Below are 22,934 nucleotides of genomic sequence, written 5' to 3' on the forward strand. Positions count from 1 at the left end.
TAGCAACAAATTATTTGTTTTAAAAAAAAAAGAAAATAAATACATGTTAATTAATAATTTGTTTCTGTTACTGATCCACATCTAGAATGCTGTCTCTGCTTTTGTATTGGGTTAAAGCTGAGTTTGCTTTTCAGCTCTTTTGAATGCCTTTGTTGAAATATGCATTCCATATTTATTTTACACCTACAAGCTGCACATTCACACTGTGTACTTAGAACCTATAAAGGATGTCATTTGCATAATACTAGCTACTGGTATCTTAAGTTTTATGTATAAAATATTTTAAGAAAAAATGTAAAGGGGCTATGAGGCAAGAATAAGAATTGAGCCAATAAAAGCCATATTAAGCCAAACAAGTCCATAACTAGCTGCTTACAAATACAATTAATAGTCATTAATTACTGTGAAATTTCTGATCTGATTCTGTTACTGCCTTTTTCATAAATGCCCATAAAGAACCATATATATAAACAATATTAATAATGACATTTGTGTATATAAACAATCCTGCTGATCACATGGAGACAGTTTAAACACTTGATGTATCTGCACACACCTAATGAATGTGTCTGTAAATTGATATGCACACCTCTGCATGCACATAGCACACAATTTTTTTATTTTTTTTTATATAATTTCAATGTTTTATGTATATTTTGAATGTTTTTATGTATTGCCTATTGCCTCTGTATTTTCACTGCTATTTCAATAGAGCATGTGACAAATAAACGCTGAACGTTTAACTATTTTCTATCACGCTAAAAGACAAAGGGTTTTTGTTAATGAGTGCAATACCTATCAAGGATAATTGGTGCTTCTGTTAACAAACACATTAAATGATGCCATCCATCATGGCAATGGCTGTGATAGTCATGGCTGATTTGAAAGCAACAGAGATAGATCTACATTTCTAGGGTCAATATTAGGGCTCAATTGTACATCTGAATTGTTTGGTTTAATTTGCAACATGACATTTTGTATTCGTAGTGAAAAAGTGATGATAAGATTAAAACAAAATACTCTGAAAATGTAAAAAATAAATATTAGGATAAATTTAAGTATGCTTTTGTAACATGCAATGATGTATTTAGTTACTAAGTTTTACTAATTTGTTTGAGTTTTTTTTACATGATTTGCTTTGTTATTTATAAGTATAGTGAATAATAATAATAATAATAATAATATAATATATACAGTATATATATATATATATATATATATAAACAATTTTTTTTTCAGTATTCACTGTGTGAAGAAACAGCAATGTATTCTCAAATCAAGGGTATGAAAGAGAGAGAGAGAGAGAGAGAGAGAGAGAGAGAGAGAGAGAGAGAGAGAGAGAGAGAGAGAAAGAGATTCTGATATAATGCTGGCAGTACAATTAATCACCTGCTCTAATCAAATTACACTAACACAGGCTTATCTTCTCCACCCATGTTTTTCTTCTTTCTAACACTCCCTCTCTTTCTCCATCACTGGCAGTGGCCCAGCTGCAGCAGACTGTGTGATGTGCGTGTCTTTTACAGAAACAGTGTTGTGAATGTGTCATTGTGATGCAGAGACAACTGTGCAGCAGTTGGGTGTAAAAACATCAAGACTGGAAAACTTAGTTAAAAATGTATACTCTTCCACTAATGAATCTTACAGTCCCTGGGGCCAGTAGTCCCCCTGGAGCAGTCTTGGTTTCAGTGACTAACTCAAGAGCATAGTGCTGATATAGCAAGACTGTATCAGTAAATCTTCACTTCCTGAGTTATCCTTACATTTTATTGAGCCTGCAGTCTTTGTATTAGCAGCCTGAACCCCAAAACAGTAGATAGCACTTCACATTGTTCACAACCCGTAAGATTTGATTCTGCAGAGCACAAAAGGAGATGTTAGGCAGAATGTCAGCATCAGTCACTATTAACATGCATTGCATTTTCTTCTGTACACTGAAAGTGAATGGTTACTGAGGCTGATTTTCTAACTTCTCCTTTTGGATTCCACAGAGGTAAGAAACAGATATGGGTTTGTAACAACATGAGGGTGAGTAAATGATGACAGAATATATATTTTTTATAGTATATTATTACCTTTTAGCTCTGTTGACATCTGTGGCAACATACTGTCGCTTGTTTTTTGTCTTGTGAGAAATTGCCCTCTAAAGCTGATTTAAGAGCAGTTTTGTTCTTAATGATTGGAGCTTACATGGCTATGCTTGCATGTTTTCAACAGATAACACAGGTTTTTTTTAAAGCAGGATAGATATGGTCCTGTTCCATTGTACCTCTAGTTGCTCTTTCCTGATTTGAGTTGTTGTGTACTTCAGGAGGAACTGAATAATCTGTATGTAACTATTTTTTGAAAATATGTTAAATTCATGAAACCTCAGCTTTTGCTATGCTGAGGGGAACAGTAATCTTAAGAATGTGAAAGAGAAAGGAGAAATAAAGTGTCTTTTTTATGGGAGGATGAATTCTAATATGCTGTGCCAGTCACTTTCAACAATTCAAAAACGTGGAAAGCACATAATCTGTTATTTCAGTGACCAATAACCTATTAAATCAATGTCATACTAAAACATAATATAATATTTCTACATTTGAGAGGAATATAGAGAATTTACTTCACCTTTCATGAGATCTGTACATGAAGACAACAGACAAAAAAAGACAGATTTAATTTGTACTTGTGAGTATATTTAGCTCATTTGAATTCAGATTAAATTAAATCTAAAAGTAGGGATAATATTCAGTCAGCTGGTCATTATCACAAAATGAACCCTGACCTTGTGATTAGCACTGGTATCATCCTGAAGGCTTATATATATATATATATACTTATAACCGAGAGCGAGAACCACATTATAGCAACCACGAGGAGGTTAACCCAATATGACTTTACCCACCCTAGCAACCGGGCCAGTTGGTTGATTAGGAAGCCTGAGTGGATTATCTCAGCACACCCTGGATTCAGACTTGTGACTCCAGGTGTGGTAGTCAGCTTCTTTACTTGCTGAGCTACACAGGCCCCCCAAGTACACAGTTTTGTACCTTTGTCTTTTTGTCCAATTTTCTAATACTATTTTCCTTCAAATTGAAGTTTGGGTTGATTTGGCTTACCTGAGAGCTGGTAGGTTTGGTTCATTGCTTAGAACTCTTTTATGAATAATTTTAAGAAATTCCTATGGAAAATAAATATACTTTTGGGACCAAGATGGTTAAAAAAGTGAGCGGAACCTGTTGCACTCTAAAAAGCTGACATGACAGCACTTTTGAAATCCTCAGAACAATTTAAAGAGGTTTTATGAACCATCCCATATAAATGACTGTTTAGGTCAGATAATTCAGTGCCCATGAAATGCTGCCTTGGCAATCTGTGCTGTCTTTAATCAATAAACTGACAGACCCAAGAGATGCTGTCTCTCTCTCTCTCTCTCTCTCTGTCACACAAATTCGATTAAAGACTGTATATCAGCCATATTAATACAAGAAGTGTGTGAGTAGTTGTTTTTAAGATTCATCTGTCTCTATTATGAAAGAAGATTTGAGTGAGTGTGTTTGATTGGACAGGACAGTTTATGTCAAAGTGTGAAAGCAGTTTATGTTGAACTTTGAACACACGGCCACCATCTGACCTCACACACCGATACATCTGGACGTGTACATGTCTGGCGTGCCGTGTCAGACTGTGTGTGTGTGTGTGTTTAGTAGGACAGTCGCTGTCAGCTCTGTTTCACATTCTTGTCACCCTGGAGCCAAATCTGTCCCCAGATCAGCAAAGACTGTCACACTGCATATCTGTGCACATCATCCCTCACACACATACACACACTTTCTCATGGTGTAAACATGAAGATAGTCTCTTACGCTCTAATAATATTGGTTGTGGTGTCAGAAAACTCCAGCTGGGTAGTTGACAAATACTGAACTTCTTTGAACTGTAGTTTACAAATTAACTTTTTTTCAACATCAAGATTTTTCTTAAAATAATTGGTAGATATTTGTACATTACATTTGCTTTTTTGTACATTTGGACTGGCGCTGAACCAATATACGGAATACAATATGTACGTATTGAAAGCATCTAAACACATTTAATAATGTAGAGCTGCAGAGATGTATAAATTGATTACTCAGACACAATGCAGACTTTTATTTACCAGCGAATGATAGAGAAAATTTGACCATGTTGGTGCGGCTATCCTTATGAGGACTCCATAGACATAATTATTTTTATACGTTTAGTATGTTTTTTAAGTGATTTGAATTATGGGGATACTAGAAACGTCCTCATAAACAATATTTATAGCATAAAACCCTTGTAATTACCAGTTTGTAACAAAAAAAAGTCCTCTTAAATGACCCAAACCCACCCACATTTACAGACACACCCACATACAAGGTCCACGCACATTTATAATTAGGTTTCCTTTTGAGTGCAAAGCCATTAAAGGCTGACTAAATCTGTTTAAAAGACACACTCACTTGTCTTTATTGTGTTATCTTGCTTCTGTACTGTACTCTCTCTCATTTACAATTTACCGTGTCATTCATCATCATGATCATCTCTCTCTCTCTCTCTCTCTCTCTCTCTCTCTCTCTCTTTTTTATGGAGCTGGTAACTTATAAAACAATAATTTTCTCATGTAGCATACCTAGCAGCCAACTACAAAAAAAAAGCTTGTCCGATGGCGATTGTAATACACACACACACACACGCACACACACACTTGCACACACACACACACACCCCATCGTTTTATATCAGTATGCTGCTTAAAGGTGGGGTCACACTAGACTTCGTGCTCCATTCAAATGCAACTGAGTGTGGGAGACTGGAACCAAGTTTATGCACAGAAATTTTGTGAAGGTTCGGTGGACTATTTGTTATTTATTATTGAGACAGGGCGGAGGGCGGGGCCTGGTCATGTGTCTACACACCTGGCCCCTTATCAGGCTAATCAACCCTTCGAGAGGGATGAAGGCCGACTGCGGACGGCGGTGCGACAGAGAGAGTGCGTTTGCGGGCAGCTGTCCGACATATGTGTGTGTTTGTGTCTTTTGGTTTAAGTTCTTAATTAAATCTCATTTATATTGTCAAGCCAGTTCTCGCCTCCTCCTTTCCATTAATACCTTTACAATTATTATACAAACAAGAAGCCCTTGCACGTGACATCATATCCTGGTTCATTGCAGTGTCCGAAATAATTTCACACGCTCAAAATCTAGTGTGACCACCCTTTTACTGAATCCAAACAGACCACATCAGCAAGTGTAATTATATATATAAATATATAGATAGATATTAAATGTGTTTTTGCGTGTAGAAATTATTACACTTCAAATTCTGTAAATTACTATGTGACATTGGTAAAGCTGTTTGTTCTGTATAAATGCTTTATGTTGGAGATAATGTGCATTCAGCTGGTCATTATCATAAAATAACCCCAGACAGGGTGATAAGATGAAGAAGAGGGGTCTAATATCACCCTGAAGGGGTTTATTTAATTGCTATTTAATTGTCGACTGACCAATAAGAATCAAGTATCCCAGAGAACCTTGTGATAAAATGCTATATATTTCCACTTTATATGTATACAATTTCGCTTGATTGGTCACCTATGCCTGTTTTGTGTTTTGATTTGATCAACAATAGATCATGTTAATCTCTCCCTTACTCTCTCTTTCTCATAGCTCTCCTCTATGCCACGATCTTTGGTAATGTGACGACTATCTTCCAGCAAATGTATGCCAACACTAACCGTTATCACGAGATGCTCAACAGTGTTCGGGACTTCCTGAAGCTGTACCAGGTGCCCAAAGGCCTGAGCGAGAGGGTAATGGATTATATCGCCTCCACCTGGTCCATGTCCCATGGGATCGACACTGAAAAGGTGAACACCAGCAACTCTGGACACTTCTCAGCAGCTGAAGAGTTTGTGTGTTATTAGCTCTTGTTCTTAAATGTATGTATTTTTATCCATTAGTGTGATTCTTTAGCGAGAGGCTTTCTCACGCTGTGTGTTTAGACTCATCCTCTCCTGAAGTCGTTTAGACTCAAATCACAGGAGGAGAACAGCATGACTCTGTGGATATGAAGTCCCATTCCCTTGGGTGGTCACTGTCAAAATGCTCCAGCTGTCATCTCGTCTCTCTCTCTCTCTCTCTCTTGTGTGATTTAGCCGTCTCATCACACAGACTCACACTGTCTTCCCTAGAGCCAGCCTCTATGTCTCCTTGACAACTGCATCCACGTGCGGGGCTGCAGGGAATGGCAGCTCAGGGACCTGTCACACATTAATGCACTCAGATGCACACATACATGCCAGCACTCTTGTCCTGTACCTCTCTCTCACACTTTTCTTGTTCTCCCTTTTAGGTACATGTCAAACAACAATAAGGAACTATAAAAACAATCAATACACACTGTAAAAAGTTTCAACCTGCTAAACTGAATTTTAAAGACACAAAAATGAATTTACTCTTTCATGATTTACTCACCCTCCTGACATCCCAGATGTGTATGACTTTCTTTCATCCGCTGAACACAAATTACATTTTTTAGAAGAATATTTGAGCTATGTTGGTTCAAACAATGCAAGTGAATGGGTGCCAGAATTTTGATGCTCCAAAATCCTCATAAAGGGAGCATAAAAGTAATCCATATGACTCCAGTGGTTAAATCCATGTGTTCAGAAATATTCAAAAATCATAAAATATTCTTCTAAAAATCTTTGTTTGTGTTCTGCAGTAGATTAAATGTCATACACATCTGGGATGGCATGAGGGTAAGTAAATTACCCATTATTATAACATGCAATTTTCAACCACTTTGAATTTAAATCTGAAGTGTGACATTTCCGCAGCACTATGGCCACAATTGGACAAATTTGTTTGAAAACTCAGTTTTCAGTCATTGTTTTCCAAAGTATTTGGTCATGAGACCGACTCCAATTCTGGTTGAGGAAAATTCTATTTTAGTATGATTGAGAGGTGTAAACAGTGAAAAATGTATGCATTTTCTCATGAAAATGTATTAGAGTAGACGTAACCTAGGTCACCATGCAGAATTGGAAAATTAATCACTGTATTAAAACAGTGATTCCAGAAAACTCTCTCCGTCTCACATTTGTTAGTCTCCCATTAGCAAATAGTTCCACCCACAAAAAACTCACGCCATTGGTTTAGCCAAATTATTCAGGCTGGGCGGGATGCTCAAACAAACAGACAGAAGTTTTATTAGCACGATAATGTTACACTTTTAGATGAAATCAACTCAGAAATAGCTTATATATTGTTGACTCTGAATATTAAAATATGATATGAGAATTTGTTTTGACATCCAGATATTATTGTAATATGGTAAAACACTTTAAATGACAAAAAACACAAAGCGACAGGACAGATTACTCATGCACTATGCTACAGCTCTTGTGTTCCTATGCTTTGTTGTTTGGCATGTTGTCAGCTTTGCCATATAACCATTGTTTTGGTTGAAGTACTTTTTATGGATTTCATTGAACTTTTGGCATTCAGTCATGAAATACGTCCCCGTCTCACGGATTTGAGACACATTCTTTTATCTCGCTCACTCTTTCTCTCTGTTTGTCTCTCTCGATTTTTCTCTCCCCAGGTTTTACAGATCTGTCCGAAAGACATGCGTGCTGATATTTGTGTTCACCTGAACAGGAAGGTTTTTAAGGAACATCCTGCTTTCCGCTTGGCAAGTGACGGCTGTTTGCGAGCTCTAGCAATGGAGTTCCAGACCATCCACTGCGCTCCAGGCGATCTCATCTATCATGCGGGCGAGAGCGTGGACAGCCTCTGTTTTGTGGTGTCAGGGTCACTGGAGGTCATCCAAGATGATGAGGTGGTTGCAATTTTGGGTAAGAGGACACATTTTGACTAGGGCTTGGCAATATAGCTAAAGAAATTGTATCTTGATATTTTTCAAACCCTTTGATGAATTTTGATATGCAGTCAGTGCTGGATAATAACGGACTACATGTAATCTAGATTATGTAATCAGATTACAAAACCAAGTACTTTAATTTGGATTCAATTACAAATACTCATAATCAGACTACGGTTACTTTTTTATAGATTACATTATTACATTAACAAAGCAAAATAAGTAAATTGTTTATAATTTATTGGTCATCCTAATCATTCTCTTTTTAAAAAATGTTAAAATGTTTTATTCTAAATCAGCACACCGCTGATATACGTTCGTTCATTACTACATTACTACTAGCAATTATACGTTCATTACTAGCCAGCCAAGTGAAGATGGAGCGGTCTACCTCAGCATATAACCACTGGATCTATAGAGATAATTTCTTTTTTAAGGAGACACGGGGCAAAAACATCGCTGTGCAATGTAAACTCTGCCTTCCAAATGTTGATATCTTGTGAACTGCAAAGGATTCTACGTCAAACCTAATTTTTCAATTATTATTTGAATTATCACTCTGTGTGTAATATATGTAACCATGTGTCGACTTGCAATGTCTTTGGAAGGATTTAGTTCATCAAACGCATAAAAATGCTCAAATACACGTCATTTCATATTCAGAGCGAGGATTCAGGATTTGCGAACATGCACAACATTTTTTATTTTTGTTCTTTGCAACACTGAATAATGTACAACTGAAACATTTGTACCCATGCAAATACAATTTAAGGCATTCTGTCGGCAATCAGCAAATACACAGTTATACCTGTGTTTATATTTAAACAAGTCTTTAAATATCTAATAAACATTTAATTTCACAGACCTTGCAAACTTTGGCGAATCTGATGCTATTCAGATTATTAGATCTGATGAAGTGTGCATTGTATCAGCCTGAAAACATGTGTACTCTGTGCGTCTCTGACTTATTAATGTTATGTGATGTTCCATCCATGCCATGTGAAATAGATGAGGTCAGGATATTTCTACAATTACTGAACGCGCACGAGCGAGCAACTTTAAACCCTTGATTTGATTTTACACCATGCTGCATTATATCATATTCAATGTGTACTGTATGTAAAATTAGCGTTACCTGCTCTTTATTTAAGAAAATGTGATTCCCATTGTGTAATGTCTTACAAGATTACTAAGTGCACTGTTGTAACAGTGTTTACTTTTTATACATCTGTTTTAACAACTTCTTTATTTGTGAAAAAAAAATACTATAATAGGATTACAGAAGCAAGAAGTTGCTGATATTTTTTATGTTATGTCATTTGTAATCAGTGTCTGATTACAGTTCACAAGTAATCTGCCTAGCACTGTATACAGTATATACAGTATATCTCGATATTAAAGCATATGTTTTGTTTTTTTTAATCAGAAGAACCATCAGACAACAAGAGCAAATTCATGTCTAACAAGTACAACAGTAAAATTCTAGTTAAAAATAACCAAAGGATGTTTTCAACACTGGCTTTCAGTAAATGAACAAAAGAAAAATTATATTTTGACATTTTCATTTCTTTGCAATAAAATAATGGTACAACTTTATAATAAAGTTACATTTGTTAGCATTAGGTATCATGAACAAGCAATGAACAGGCCTTTTAATGTATCAAAATATTAGGGTTAATAATTAGTCATTAAATTCCATTAAATTATTTTATATTCATAATTATTTTTCAAAATATGCTAAAGACAAAAACATAAATGGTGGGATAATTTGCACTATACAGGACAATTGAAGAAAAAAAAACACACACACTCCTACGTTTAGGTTGCATTCACTGGTTTAAAAACGTAAATGTGGACAATAAATAATGCTTAATGCATTGTGTTGAACAGAAGAATGCACAACTGTAAGAAGATTCAAAATCTTTTCTGAAAATGTTTTGTTTTTCTGAACATACGTTTTATGAAGTACAGGGAGGTTTGGTTCATAATAAAAAGAAAAATAACACTGTTATGTTAATTATTAAGCCAATATAAATAAAGGATAGCATCGTGTCTGACTAACACAAACAGACAATATGTTGACTGGCAGATAAGACTGATCTGTAAACCAAGCAAGCTCACAGAATTACAAAACGTAATGGCGTTAAACACTTTAAGGACAAATGGTGATCGCGAGTGAAAGCGCAGTATAGTATCGCCTACCTTTCCATGTGCATGTATTCTTCAAAAATTCCACAATATGCAAAATATAACGCCAGCAAATAGGGTTCTAAGCTGTTTTCCTTTTGATGTATAATATATCTTAATTGGGGAAGAAAAGAACAACAGTAAACTTATTTTGCTTATATAGATGTGCACAGTTATGAACAATAAGGCAGAAATCCAAACTAAACGTTCTCAATTTAAAGTGCGCATTTGTTTCCTCAGTCGCACGGTTGTGAGAGAACGCATTTAATCTGAGACGGCCTCTGAACACATATAATCATAGTCATTAGAATTGATTATTAGATTCTGTTATCGATGCATCAAAGTTTTAGCATAATATTGGTGCATTTTTACACCCCTACATACTATTATTAAGCTTTAAAAACTTCCTTTCATGTGGATGTGCAAGCTATTTTGGGTGGCATTTGCAAACCCTGGAACACTTCAGAGGGGCAACTCAGCAAATGACCCCTAGAGCCAACCCCTCTGCACGTGCCTGGCAATGAGCGATTCCCTCTCTTCATCCTCCTCCTCTTTTTCCTTCCTCCAATGGCTGGTTCAAATGGGCTCACCTATAGTCTTTTAACAAATTGCATGTTATGTAATGGCAGGAAGGCTACAAGTACACAGAGCCTTGAACTCTAACCAGATGATCTATTAATATTTAGATAGGTCTATGAGTAGTCCAATACATTTTAATACTGTTCTGTGTGTATCTGTTCAGTTTCCAGCCAAAGTAACTTTTGGCTAAGTGAGCGCCCCTTATGATTCACATTGCATACATTCACATTACATTAATTTATTGCGTCACTTTCATTAATCTCTTTGAAGTTGAGCAGCAATACATCTGAAACCCCTTCTTACAAAAGCCATAATTTCTTTAATGAAATTCTGTAATAGTTAAAACTTTTCAGTGCCTTGAGAGGTTACAAACAACTGTTGTTTTTTTATTATTTCCACATTATTTTCATGTTGAGAAGACAAACTCCTGGACATACTGGCCAAAGTGATCAGCACCTTTGGACTGGACAACTCTTCTAATGAATCACTTAAGTTCAACTTAACAATGAGCGATCTTGTTGGATTGGAAAACAGGCGTTACTCCTTCGTAAAATAACAAGCAACGTTTGTTAAGATGATCGTAAAAGCTTAAGTTGCAACCTTATCTGGAATTGCTTATCAGCAATTGTATTGCTGTCCTTTTCTGCATATCGAGGCACCCTTTTGTGGTCCATCCTGCATAACGCGACAGCACATTTTTGCTTATCGCGGACCATTCGGCACATTTCGCAGACGCACCACCGACCCTCTCGGTTCTCCTGCAGTCCAGTCCACCCATGATAGACTCCAAAGATTTTTCTTTTTTCTTCTTTCAATAATTGATTTGGAATCACTCCAGATTTGTTGCAGTAGATATTTTTGTCTTCTGTTTTAAACACATAATCCCAGACGTCCAAAGAACTGTGAAGGTTTTATACTTCCAAAAGCTTTAAACACCTGAAGAAGAAAAAAACCCAACTCTTTACAAATCAGTTGCAAGTGTAACAGATAATCAATGCCTTTTTGCTATTAATTGTGTAATATTTTCTCTTATTTTGGCATATTCTCATAATCATATTCATTTAAATCAATACATAAATAAGGATATAAAAAACAAACACTGATCTGAGATCATACATTTACACAGAGCTTGATGAATTGTCTGTCATTTTCAAAGTCTGTCTGTTTCACAGCACAAGATTAGGCTGCTACAGATTATGAAGCCATAGAACTGCATTTAATGGCTACCATTAATTATACCATATATTAATGGCTATTTTTCTCTGTTGACAAACTAAAAATGCTTTGCTAAATTTGGCTCTCTACCACTGCTCCATGTGAAACTGAGTTAGGGCCAGTCTGAGGGTCCACAAATTTTGCTTCTACAATTTGCTCATACACACAAAGATCAGACCATTAAAAAAAAAAAACACTTGCATCTCTCTCTTCCTTCCTGTAGGTCAGTAAGTCAGAGGTCACCATGAATCTGTCTGAGAGTTCATTATGCTGGTGTGTGGTCCTCTGTAATGACAGTGCTGTCTGGTACACTTATTATAGACACAATCCTAGCACTAAAAACCGCAACCCATATTTAAAGACTTACAAAGAGAGTGACAATGGCCTGGAGCAAAAAGCAACGAGTATCTGTAAGAGATGCATTCTTTAAAGGTTTTTGTTGCTGAAACACCAGCTAAAGCAACTACATTAAACGTTTTTAATTAAATTAATTAAATAAATCAAATAAATTGAATTATCTTGAACTTACTTACAAATGTCATGCCAATGTTAAATAGCTTCAGCCATTAGTTTATTAAAATGTACTCAATGAATCTAATTCAAGACCTTTTATCCTATACTTATTACAAGTTCCCTCCTCCTAATTGATGGAATAGTTCACCTTAAAAATGGAAATTATGTCATAATTTTCTCACCCTCACCATCGTGATCTGCCTTTTCAGTGCATTGGCAGTTGATAGCAAGTCACTTCAAAGCTTAAAGGACCCAAAAGTACCATAAAAGTTGTCCATGCTTGACTTGTATGTCATTGTCCAAGTCTTCTGTAGGCATATGATAGGTTTTGGTGAGAAACAACATGAAAGTCATTTTAAGTCAGTGAAAATCTTTATCTGTTGTGCATTCATGAATACATGAGAGAAGCTCTTTCACAGTAGCTCCCGTCCCATGTTCATGCAAGAACTTGCATTGTGTTTAGCATGAGTAGCATCAACTTTTTGGTCCTTTATAAAGATATAAAGTGAGTCCCTATCAACTGCCATTGAATTGAAAAGACAGAATATTAATTAAAACATCTCTGTTTATGTTCTGCATAAAAAAAAATTAATACGGGATTGGAACAACATGAGGGTGGATAAATAATGATATCATTTTTCTTTTTTTCCCCAGTTTATACAGTTTAGGGTAAGGACGTCCGTTTTCTTCTCACGTTTATTATTTAGGACACTATTGGTTAGGTTTATGTCCAAGTTTTAGTTAAAGGAATACATTTTACTCAATAAAACCTCAATCTAAAATTCACCTTTAAAACCTTGTCCGATTACATCATTTCACTTAAATTAGATCAGGCTAATTTAAAACACAAACAACGCAGTTTCACCATGCAACATGTATTTGTTAAGTAATTTCAGTGACCAAGGATTTATTAGAACACTGATTTTTTTAGATTGCACAAATTACACTTTTATTTTATTTTTTTATTTTAAAAGTGACCTTTAGAGGCACTTTAGCTGCTACAACACGTCTCACTGTCCGCAAGAAGTAATTAGTATTCTGGAACAATCTGGACTTCAAAATTGGGACGTCTGTTCAGGAACTGTGGCCCATTAACTGAGACATACAAAAATCTTCAATAATTGATCTGAGTGGACATGTTGGATCCAGTCTTATACTGTAATCTGAAAATGAGCAGATGGAAATGGAAGGACAAGTCTTTGTTCATTTCAGTAATGGACTAAGGGAATATCTCTTGTCATCATTTGTCCTCTGTTAGACATGCTGATGATCTGTAGCTCTATCCTGAGCGACTTGACCTACAACAATAAAAGTTTGTTTTTGTGTGGATGTGTGTGAGAAAGTGATGTTGTCTCGCCAGGGTATTGTTGCGAATAAGAAATTCAGAATTTAATACAATTCAGAATTTAATATCAACTTTAATATTATCTCCAAGCACTAGAAGGAATATAGAATGTCTTTCATTATAGAAATGGGGACTTGCATAAAACATTATTTTATTAGCTCTCTATAATAACAATGGAAGTCAGTGGAAGGTCCCGACTATGATAGAAAAACAAAAGTATGTGTGTTTGAGAGAGAGTAAGAACAGGTACTGTATAGTCCACAATGGTGGAGTGAATTTCTGACAAGGCATTGTCCTCTGAACGACCGGTTAAATTTTTTGATCAGACAAATGTTACCAGTAAAATTTTATTAAAGCAGATTTCCACACAGATCAAATTCATACACTTGATTTGTCTACTGTTATCTGAGCCAAGACTAGAACAAATAGTGTGAGAATGTCCATCACTTGCAATATTTTGAGAGGTTTTCCCATAAATAAGAGGCCTACAGTATATCCAATTTGTTAGTTCTGGAATAGACATAATAATAATTTTGTATGTCACCCATCTGTATGACTAAACATCTTCATGTGTGCAGAGAACACCTTTAATAACTTTTTGTACTGGAACCAGCATATTTTGGAGAGACACGGTCTGTGCCTATTTTTAAGAACGTGTCTCTTTGCCCTGTGTGTGTAAGGTAAAGTGTTTATGTGTCTCTGCAGGTAAAGGTGATGTGTTTGGGGACGTGTTCTGGAAGGAGGTGACACTAGCTCAGGCATGTGCTAACGTGAGAGCGCTAACATACTGTGATCTGCACGTGATCAAACGGGATGCACTGCAGAAAGTTCTAGAGTTCTACACGGCCTTCTCCAACCACTTCTCACGAAACCTCCTTCTTACATACAACCTACGCAAACGGGTAAGTGAACATTGTCTTGCCTTTTCTCATTCTCTCTTATTACTCTCTTTTAATACTCTCTTTTATTTTCTGCTGTCCCTGTGGCTAAATCTGTTGAGGTCTGTTAAGAAGTGGTGAAAGCTCTCTGTGTGTGCGCATTTCAATGGAAGTGGCAGTGGTGACAATGTTCTGATAATTATCATATATCTTTAAGCAACAGTGTGTGAGGTATTGTGTGTGTGTTTTGTTAATACATATTTCATTGCTGAATTGAAGAGTTGTGTTCTATTCATCTGTTTGAAGGTAGAGAGTAAGCGATCAGTATAGCAGCCTTACTATTCAATTAGAGAGAGAGAGAGAGAGAGAGAGAGAGAGAGAGATAGAGAGAGAATTTCTGAAGTCTTCTGATCAGAAACTGATTACCCTGTGGTTAAAGGAAGAGTTCACCCACCTTCATGTCATTCCAATCCCAAATACTCTTATTTTTTCCGTCAAACAATCCATGCAGGTCTTTTCAATAAGACTTTATGGTGATTATGCCTCTCAATCTCCATAAAGGACAAAAAGCAGCATAAATATAACAAGTAGTCCATATGACTTGTCGGCTATATTCCAAGTCTTGTAATAGTGTAAGAAACAGACCACAATTTAAATTGAATTGTTGTACTGTGTTTTTGTTTTATCATATACAGTAAAATCAAATAAAAAAACTGTAATACTACATAAAGCAAATCTTAAAGTTTAGCAGTTGTCCTACCCATAAATTCTCTCTCATTTAATAATAAACAAGCTCTCAGTGTGTCTACATGTTAGATCTCGGCCCTGCTTGAGTTCTGTGTCTTAGTTGTGGAAATGGGTCTGAGGAGGAAACTAAGAATAGCCCAGCGAGAGTCTAGCTCTTTTATTGGCAGGGTGTAAACCATAGTTAAATTTAACCATACCGGTTATATTTAAAAGAATATTTCACCCAAAAAGGGATGCAACACTTTCATATTGGAGCGACCCTTCCATTTACATGATCTATCTTCTGCATAAATATATGCCACTAAATATTCTTTAACAATCACAGAAACCTACAGTATCGTGTACAGCGTGGCCAAAAGGATTGGCAGTGACATCAATTTTGTGTTTCACAAAGTTTTCTGCTTCAATTGTTGTGGTGTTGATTCACATTGTTTCTAGATTATTGCAGAGTGATCAGATGCATTTTAAATAACTGCAAAAAGCTTAATTGGCAAAAAAACCTTTTTTTTTTTTTGGCCCTGGAACAAAATGACCAGATAACATTATTTCACTAATCATATCATAAAGTGTGAACGAGTATTAGTCAGGTGAAATCACTCTATCATTCTGATTGGATAATAAGAGCAGACTGATTTCTATAAAAGGAGGGAAGAAGTGCTTCCAATCATTGTGTTCTTGTTAGCAATGTTTACCTCTAAAGAAAGATGTGCAGCCATCATCGCTTCACATCAAATTGGCCTCACATGCCAGGAAATTGCTGCAAAGAATATTGCACCTTAAAGAACCATTTACCGGATCATCAAGAACTTCAAGGAGAGAGGTTCAACTGCAGTGAAGAAGACTTCAGGATGTCCCAGAGTGTCCAGCAAGTGCCAGGGCCATCTTCTCCTGAGGAGTCCGCTACGGAATCGTGTCACCACCAGTGCAGAGCTTGCTCAATATTGGCAGCAGGTTGGTGTGAGTGCATCTGCACGCACAGTGAGGCGAATACTTTTGGACAATGGCCTGGTGTCAAGAAGGGCAGCAAAGAAGCCACTTCTCTCCAAGAAAACATCAAGGACAGACTGAAATTCTGCAGGAAGTACAAGGATTGGACAGCAGAAGACTGGTGCAAAGATATTTTCTCTGATGAAGCCCCCTTCCGACTGTTTGGGACATCTGGCAAATTGATAGTCCGAAGAAGAAAAGGTGAACGCTACCATGAGTCCTGTGTTGTGCCAACAGTGAAGCATCCTGAGACCATCCATGTGTGGGGTTGCTTTTCATCCAAGGGAGTGGGCTCTCTCACAATTCTGCCCAAAAACACTGCCATGAATAAAGAATGGTTTCAAAACGTCCTGCAAGAGCAATTTGGTGATGATCCGTGCATTTTCCAGCATGATGGAGCACCATGTCACAAGGCAAGAGTGATAATGAAGTGGCTCGGAGATCATTACATTGAAATTTTGGATCCGTGGCCAAGCAACTCCCCAGATCTTAATCCCATAGAGAAACTGTGGTCAATCCTTAAAAGGCGAGTGGAAAAACAGAAGCCCACAAATCGTGATCAACTCCGAGCACTAATAAGGCAAGAATGGATCGCCATCAGTCAGGATTTGGCCCAGAAGCTGATATTCAGCATGCCAGAGTGAATTGTAGAGGTTATGAAGAACAAGGGTCACTACTGTAAATATTGACTCTGCATATATTGAATGTTTTTGCCAATAAAAGCCTTTAAAACTTATGAAATGCTTATCATTGTTTTCCAGTATACCATAGAAACATGTGACAAAATAATCTACAAATACTGAAGAAACAAACTTTGCAAAACACAAAATGTATGTCACTGCAAATTCTTTTTGCAATGTCTGTACACTTGTTTTGCTCTTGTTTTGGACTTTGTTGTGTTTTGTGTCACTTTACTGAAAAATGGCTGGATTTTTGTATTAACAATATGGTTTTGTCAGCCGGGTCTGTTCTCAAACACTACTCTGAAATATTGAAATACAATTGTAGTTAAATTAATATGTAGTTGACACATTGACTGACACCATTGCCTAGCGGAAGGCTTTAATTAGCTCATGTGTCCATGAATTAGTCATGATGTTTACCATTTTATTATGACCCAGATAATAAAAAACTTTGTTGTACATGGAAAAATATGTCATAGGAAGACTACATATGTTGTACTTCTTGATAAATGTGCTATTCATTGACTTTATACAGTGGTCAAATAGGCCATTTTGGCCTTAGATAAAATAGCACCAATATACAGTAAACACACAACATAGTGCAGCCTATTTGCGATTTTTTAAAAAACTTTTTATGAATGCATTATATTCCTAATCAACTCTAAAACACTTTTACTTTCACTGCAAAAATGGTCTTAATCAGTATTTTTGTTTCAACTCTAAACAACCGTAAAAGAAGGTACATTTTCTTGGAAAGGAAAATTGTGTAAGCTAATAAGAATTGTTTTCAGAGAATATATCTTTAAGTTTAATTTGCTTACCTCATTGCCAAATTGATTTTGCATAAACTCACTAACTTATGATGGATTATTTTATTAATTTAAGAAATATTCTCTGAAAACGAGTTTCATATTTTTATGTGAAAACAATATTAAGATATTGATTAAGGGTTTTAGATTCCACTATCAAAGTGTGGAGGGACTTGTGCAGGTAGGATAGTTCACCCACATTTTTTTTATTATACAATCTTTTACTTACCTTCATGGTGTTCCAAACCCATATAACTTTCTATCTTCAATGGAACACAAAATGAGATGTTTAGCAGAATGTTAGCCCCAATTACCAGTCACTATCATTGAGTAAAACAGATTTGGAACAACATCAAGGTGAATAAATAATGAAAGAATTTACATTTTTGGGTGAAATAACCATTGTTAGGGTAAATATAATTTTTTTGTGAAAACCACCAATACTTGATTCTTGAGGTTAAATGTGGTGCACATAATTCGAAACAGGGACTACTGTATAGTGCAAGAGATCCAAAAGTATTCCCAGTTTTGGTGTCTTTCTATGTAAAATCTGATCACTGATTACTGATACTGATACTGTACATCTGCCCTCTGTCGCAGCTGCTGTAGTACTTAAACTGTTTGTCCAATTTGTTTCTAACTGCATGTGTTTGTGGTTGCCGAGGTAAAACTGAAAAATCCTCTTCATCTGATCGCTGCTGTGCTAAGTGTCCCAAGTTATTTCTGCTTTGATTAAGGTTACAGTTTATGCAGCTGTAATAGTTAAATAACCCTCAAACACACCTACACTAATTCCTGCATGCTCATACAACTGTAACAAAGGCAGTTACACCCATGAACACTCATTAATCTGAGTATGCAGAGCAATGTATTTGTTTGATGCTAGAATTGAACTGCTTTCAAAATCATGACTGGTAAAAGGTCAGGTGTGTATCATTGGTTTGACACTCATTTACCTGATACGCCCCAGCAAGACCCTGCATTATGGGTGTGTGTGTGTGTGTTTGTGTGTGTGTGTGTGCGTGTTTGGCAGGCATAAGAAAATGACTCTTTGCTAAAGGATCAGATTATTTGAAGTGGTGATGAGTGTGGTAAATCTGATCTGAGATCAGTGAAATAAAACCAGTCAGTCAGCATGTGGCACATGGCAAAAGATAAAAAACTCAGTACACAATACGCTATATCTCATACATTAGGTAACAGGAAAAAGTTTGTAAATCCTTTGGATTTACCTGGATTTCTACATATATTGCTCATAAAATTCTATCTGGAATTAGAACTAAGTCAACAACTTTAGATAAAAACAGCCTTCTTAAACCAATAACAAGTAACATTTTATGATTTGGATGTCTCCCTTTTTCTTTAATGACTCGAGCTGGCATGACTCCACAATCCTGATGATCCATGTTATCCCAACATGATTTGAGAATGTTACAAAGACCTTTCTGTCTGCTTAAATGGAAGAAAAGAAATGTTACCTTTTGTACAAGGAGTTAACAAATTTGCTTATTTAGCATAGTGACCAAGAGATACAGCAGAATATCTTTCATCTTAAATTTGCGACATAAGTTTTGTTTGAGTTTTTTTTTCTTCCCCAAAATCTAATATTCTATATCACTATTCAAATAAGCAAATATGCAACATTGACTGTTAACTCCTTTGCGCAATAGGTCAGATTTATTTGCTTCCATTGATGCACACAATATATGTTTTGGCACATACTCAAATGGAATAACATGGATCATCAGGTTTTGAACAACTTGTGGAGTCCAAGCCAGCTCGATTGCATGCTGTCAATATAGAAGTGGACATGCCAAATTATAAGAAATTATTGAAGTTCAGGCACAAAACTTTACATGGTGCAAGCCGATAGTTCTTTGACCATGTTATGTGTTATGTTATGTGATATGTTAATCCAATTGGCCCGCATGGTGTAAGCTGATATGTCCTTTGACATGTAATCAGTTAATCATCAACATGTGTACTCTATCTTTGTCTAAAATGTATATTGGTCAGATTTGCAGCTAAATTGGAAAAACCCTCCTCCTCCCCAGCTCCATCTTGTCTATATCTGCTACATGTGGATTGTATGTCAAATTGTACAGCAGTATATCCTACATTCTCGATGTCTTGTGTTTTGTCTGTTGTGCAGCAGCATGTCCACATGCTTAACTAAGCATGTCTGTGTATGTTCTAGCAGTAACAATTCCTCATACTTGCTCTTTAGCAGCTGCAAAGTAGCAGATTTAGTCCACCAAGACCAAAATCCTATCAATATGTCATTGTAAAGCAGTCAATGGAAAGGAGAAGGCAAGAACCGGCTTGTCAATATAAATAATATTTTAATAATAAACTGAAACAAACACACATGACGGACATGTCCGTAAACTATCTCTCTCTCTCCCGCACAATCCTCCGCAGTTGGCCTTTATCCCTCTCGGAGGCTTGATTAGCCTGATAAGGGACCGGGTGTGTACCGCCCTTCACCCTGCCACAGTCATACATTACAAAGTATCATGATAATAATATAATTTGTAATTATTTTCTTATATTAAATGATACAAATAAAGTGCACAATATAATGATTTGCACTAGTGGACTCAGAATTTTGCACTTTTTTCCGAAACTGTATGCATAAATCCAGGTAAATCTGCATGCTTCACATACTTTTACCTGTGACTGTACATACTGAACACGCATCAGCCCATCTCACACTGCACACAAACAACATAAAAAGCCCCAATCTTTTTATTATTTTTAAAATAAATTTATGAACCCTTTGCAAGCACAATTTCAAAACATTCAAGCCTATAAATATCAGTAAGTTGAAGGAGCTCAGTGAAATATAACAGGTACACAAACATGCTGATTAAAATGAAACATCTATTTTGGTCTATTAATTCTAATCTATTCAAAACAGTCTGAACATTTACGGATAATTCCTCTGACTAAGAATTGGGCACATATATTTAAATTAGGCAGTGATTAATTATAGGATGTGAAGGCAAGAGGAACAATATGTTATTCATATTAGCTGTAAACACACTGAACTGGTACACACACACACACACACACACACACACACACACACATTTTCCATCTTAATACAGGATCAGTGAGTATTCGAGTATGGACAAGGTCAAAACAAGGAGAATGTACAGGAACAGAGCAGAGATGTGCAACCTCCAAATTCTTGTACTTTCAGAGTATATACTGAATTTTTTGAAGAACTTGCTTCTCGACTGTATGCAGTGGTGGGCCGTGCATTAAAAGTCTAGGCCTTCAGTGTGATTCATGCCATTAAGAAAACACAGTTTCACAATGAATAAGACACCCTTTGCCTTTGGACATCATACATTATGTCACAGCTAACTAATTATATCAATTTACATTTTAAAAGCACATCCACGCACGAAAGCCAGAACCTGAAAAGACACTTAATGCTCAAGCAAGCCTAATTTTAACTGCAGCATGACTGTTTTGTGAAATGAACGTCTACTGAACAAACATTCAAAAATCATAATTTTTCATATGAATCTACCAAGGAGGTCTATAATACCTGGAAAAATGTATCTAATAATATTTGTGATTTAAATATTGCTTGCAATAAATTCCATTTCGGGTACACGGTTATGTTGCGTTCCATTCAAGTTGGATGTAGGATATTCATACTTGAGCTCTCTGACCATAAATGCATTCCATTCCCCGATATTCAGAACGGCAATGCTCCCGTTAGCTTAGCAGGGGTTTGACTCTCATTAGAGAGGTCTCTTAGCAACCCAACTGATAATTGCAAAAACAAATCAAAAGCATTTGTGCTTCAGGTGTACGATTATCAAAAGAGATTATAATGTTTTATACACCTGTTTCTGCAAGAGTTTGTTAAACAAGCTTTAATAACATATAATGTGGAAACAAACTAATTTATTGATATTCCTTAATAAAGTGAATGTTTATCACTTACTTTGTATCTCTCCCCGAGTGTGGACATGTTTGTGTGACATCATGCCCCTGCATCTCAGCGAAATCGGAGTTGAGAATTTCTGCACGAGCCTACAAGTTGTAATTCTGACTTCAAGATGCATTCATTGCACTTTTCCTAGTAGGAAGATTTCAAATCCAACTTTCCAAGTTGATTGGAACGCAGCACTACTTTTCAAAACTTGATCAGACACTGAATGCTCAAGCGGCCTAATTTACACGTAAAAAAAATGTTTTTTTTATGTTGCTATAACAATGCAAAAAGCTCTTACCAATTTGTTTGAAGTGAAAATCATGATTAATTAATAAAACGCATGATCATGTATAACATCTCGTTTTTTAAAATCCATAAGGATCTCTTTCTCAATGGCAATACCAGCAGTGATGACAGCCGACTCGTCAGAAAGCTTGATCTTACGCTTTTTGCTCTTGAATTACGTAAATCAATTAAAGCGTGATTGCGTCACTCAAGGCCAGCTAGAAGGCCTCGACAGGGACATATCCTAAAGATCACACCCACCAAGAACAAATAAATCAATCTGATTGGCTGATGAATCTGACATTCTGACTTTAGTTGCTCATTCATTTGCACTGTTGAGGGATTCTGTAGAAATTCTGAAGGCCTGCAAGGGTGGAGCTCAAACTCACGTCCTGCTTCGGGCATGCAATTTGTGAAACAGTTGTCACACTTCGCTTGTAAGAATCAAGGAATAAATTCTGACTGCATACATTTTTTTGTTTTTCTCTATTTGTTTATAGATTAATTAAGTGTGGAAAGCGATTAAAAATACACAGGCAAAAAGGTGATTGAGAATGAAAGGATGAAAAATATTTATTTATTTGGCATGTAAGGCCAGCAGAGAAGGCTTTGTTGGCCCTGACAATTCGTCACTGTTGAAAAGTATGTTCTTTAGGTATGCAGGTGCATAGCATACTAGAAAGGCATTCATGGACTTACTTCATCCGTTATTCTGCCCTTGTCCGCTGGTTTCACACTTCAGAATCTTATCTGAGTTTCAGATATCCTTTTCATTTGATATACTGCTTTTTGCATACCGTTTAGCAGGGAAGTACTCATATTTGAACTAGGCCTGGGCAAAAAATCGATTCAATG

At 36.2% G+C, this 22,934-nt stretch overlaps 1 protein-coding gene across 3 annotated transcripts in view; it reads left to right on the forward strand.

Annotated features, from left to right (window-relative positions):
• The window catches only part of LOC127662143 (potassium voltage-gated channel subfamily H member 1-like), a 66,296-nt gene that overhangs the window by 30,903 nt on the left and 12,459 nt on the right, over positions 1 to 22,934 (forward strand). For all 3 annotated transcript variants that reach the window (XM_052153184.1, XM_052153182.1, XM_052153185.1), the window contains 3 exons: positions 5,679 to 5,878; positions 7,618 to 7,870; positions 14,441 to 14,637. In XM_052153184.1, coding sequence (XP_052009144.1) covers positions 5,679 to 5,878; positions 7,618 to 7,870; positions 14,441 to 14,637 — 650 coding nt within the window. The remainder of the gene's footprint in view (positions 1 to 5,678; positions 5,879 to 7,617; positions 7,871 to 14,440; positions 14,638 to 22,934) is intronic.

This window comes from Xyrauchen texanus, chromosome 22, assembly GCF_025860055.1.
Source record: "Xyrauchen texanus isolate HMW12.3.18 chromosome 22, RBS_HiC_50CHRs, whole genome shotgun sequence".
NCBI lineage: Eukaryota > Metazoa > Chordata > Actinopteri > Cypriniformes > Catostomidae > Xyrauchen > Xyrauchen texanus.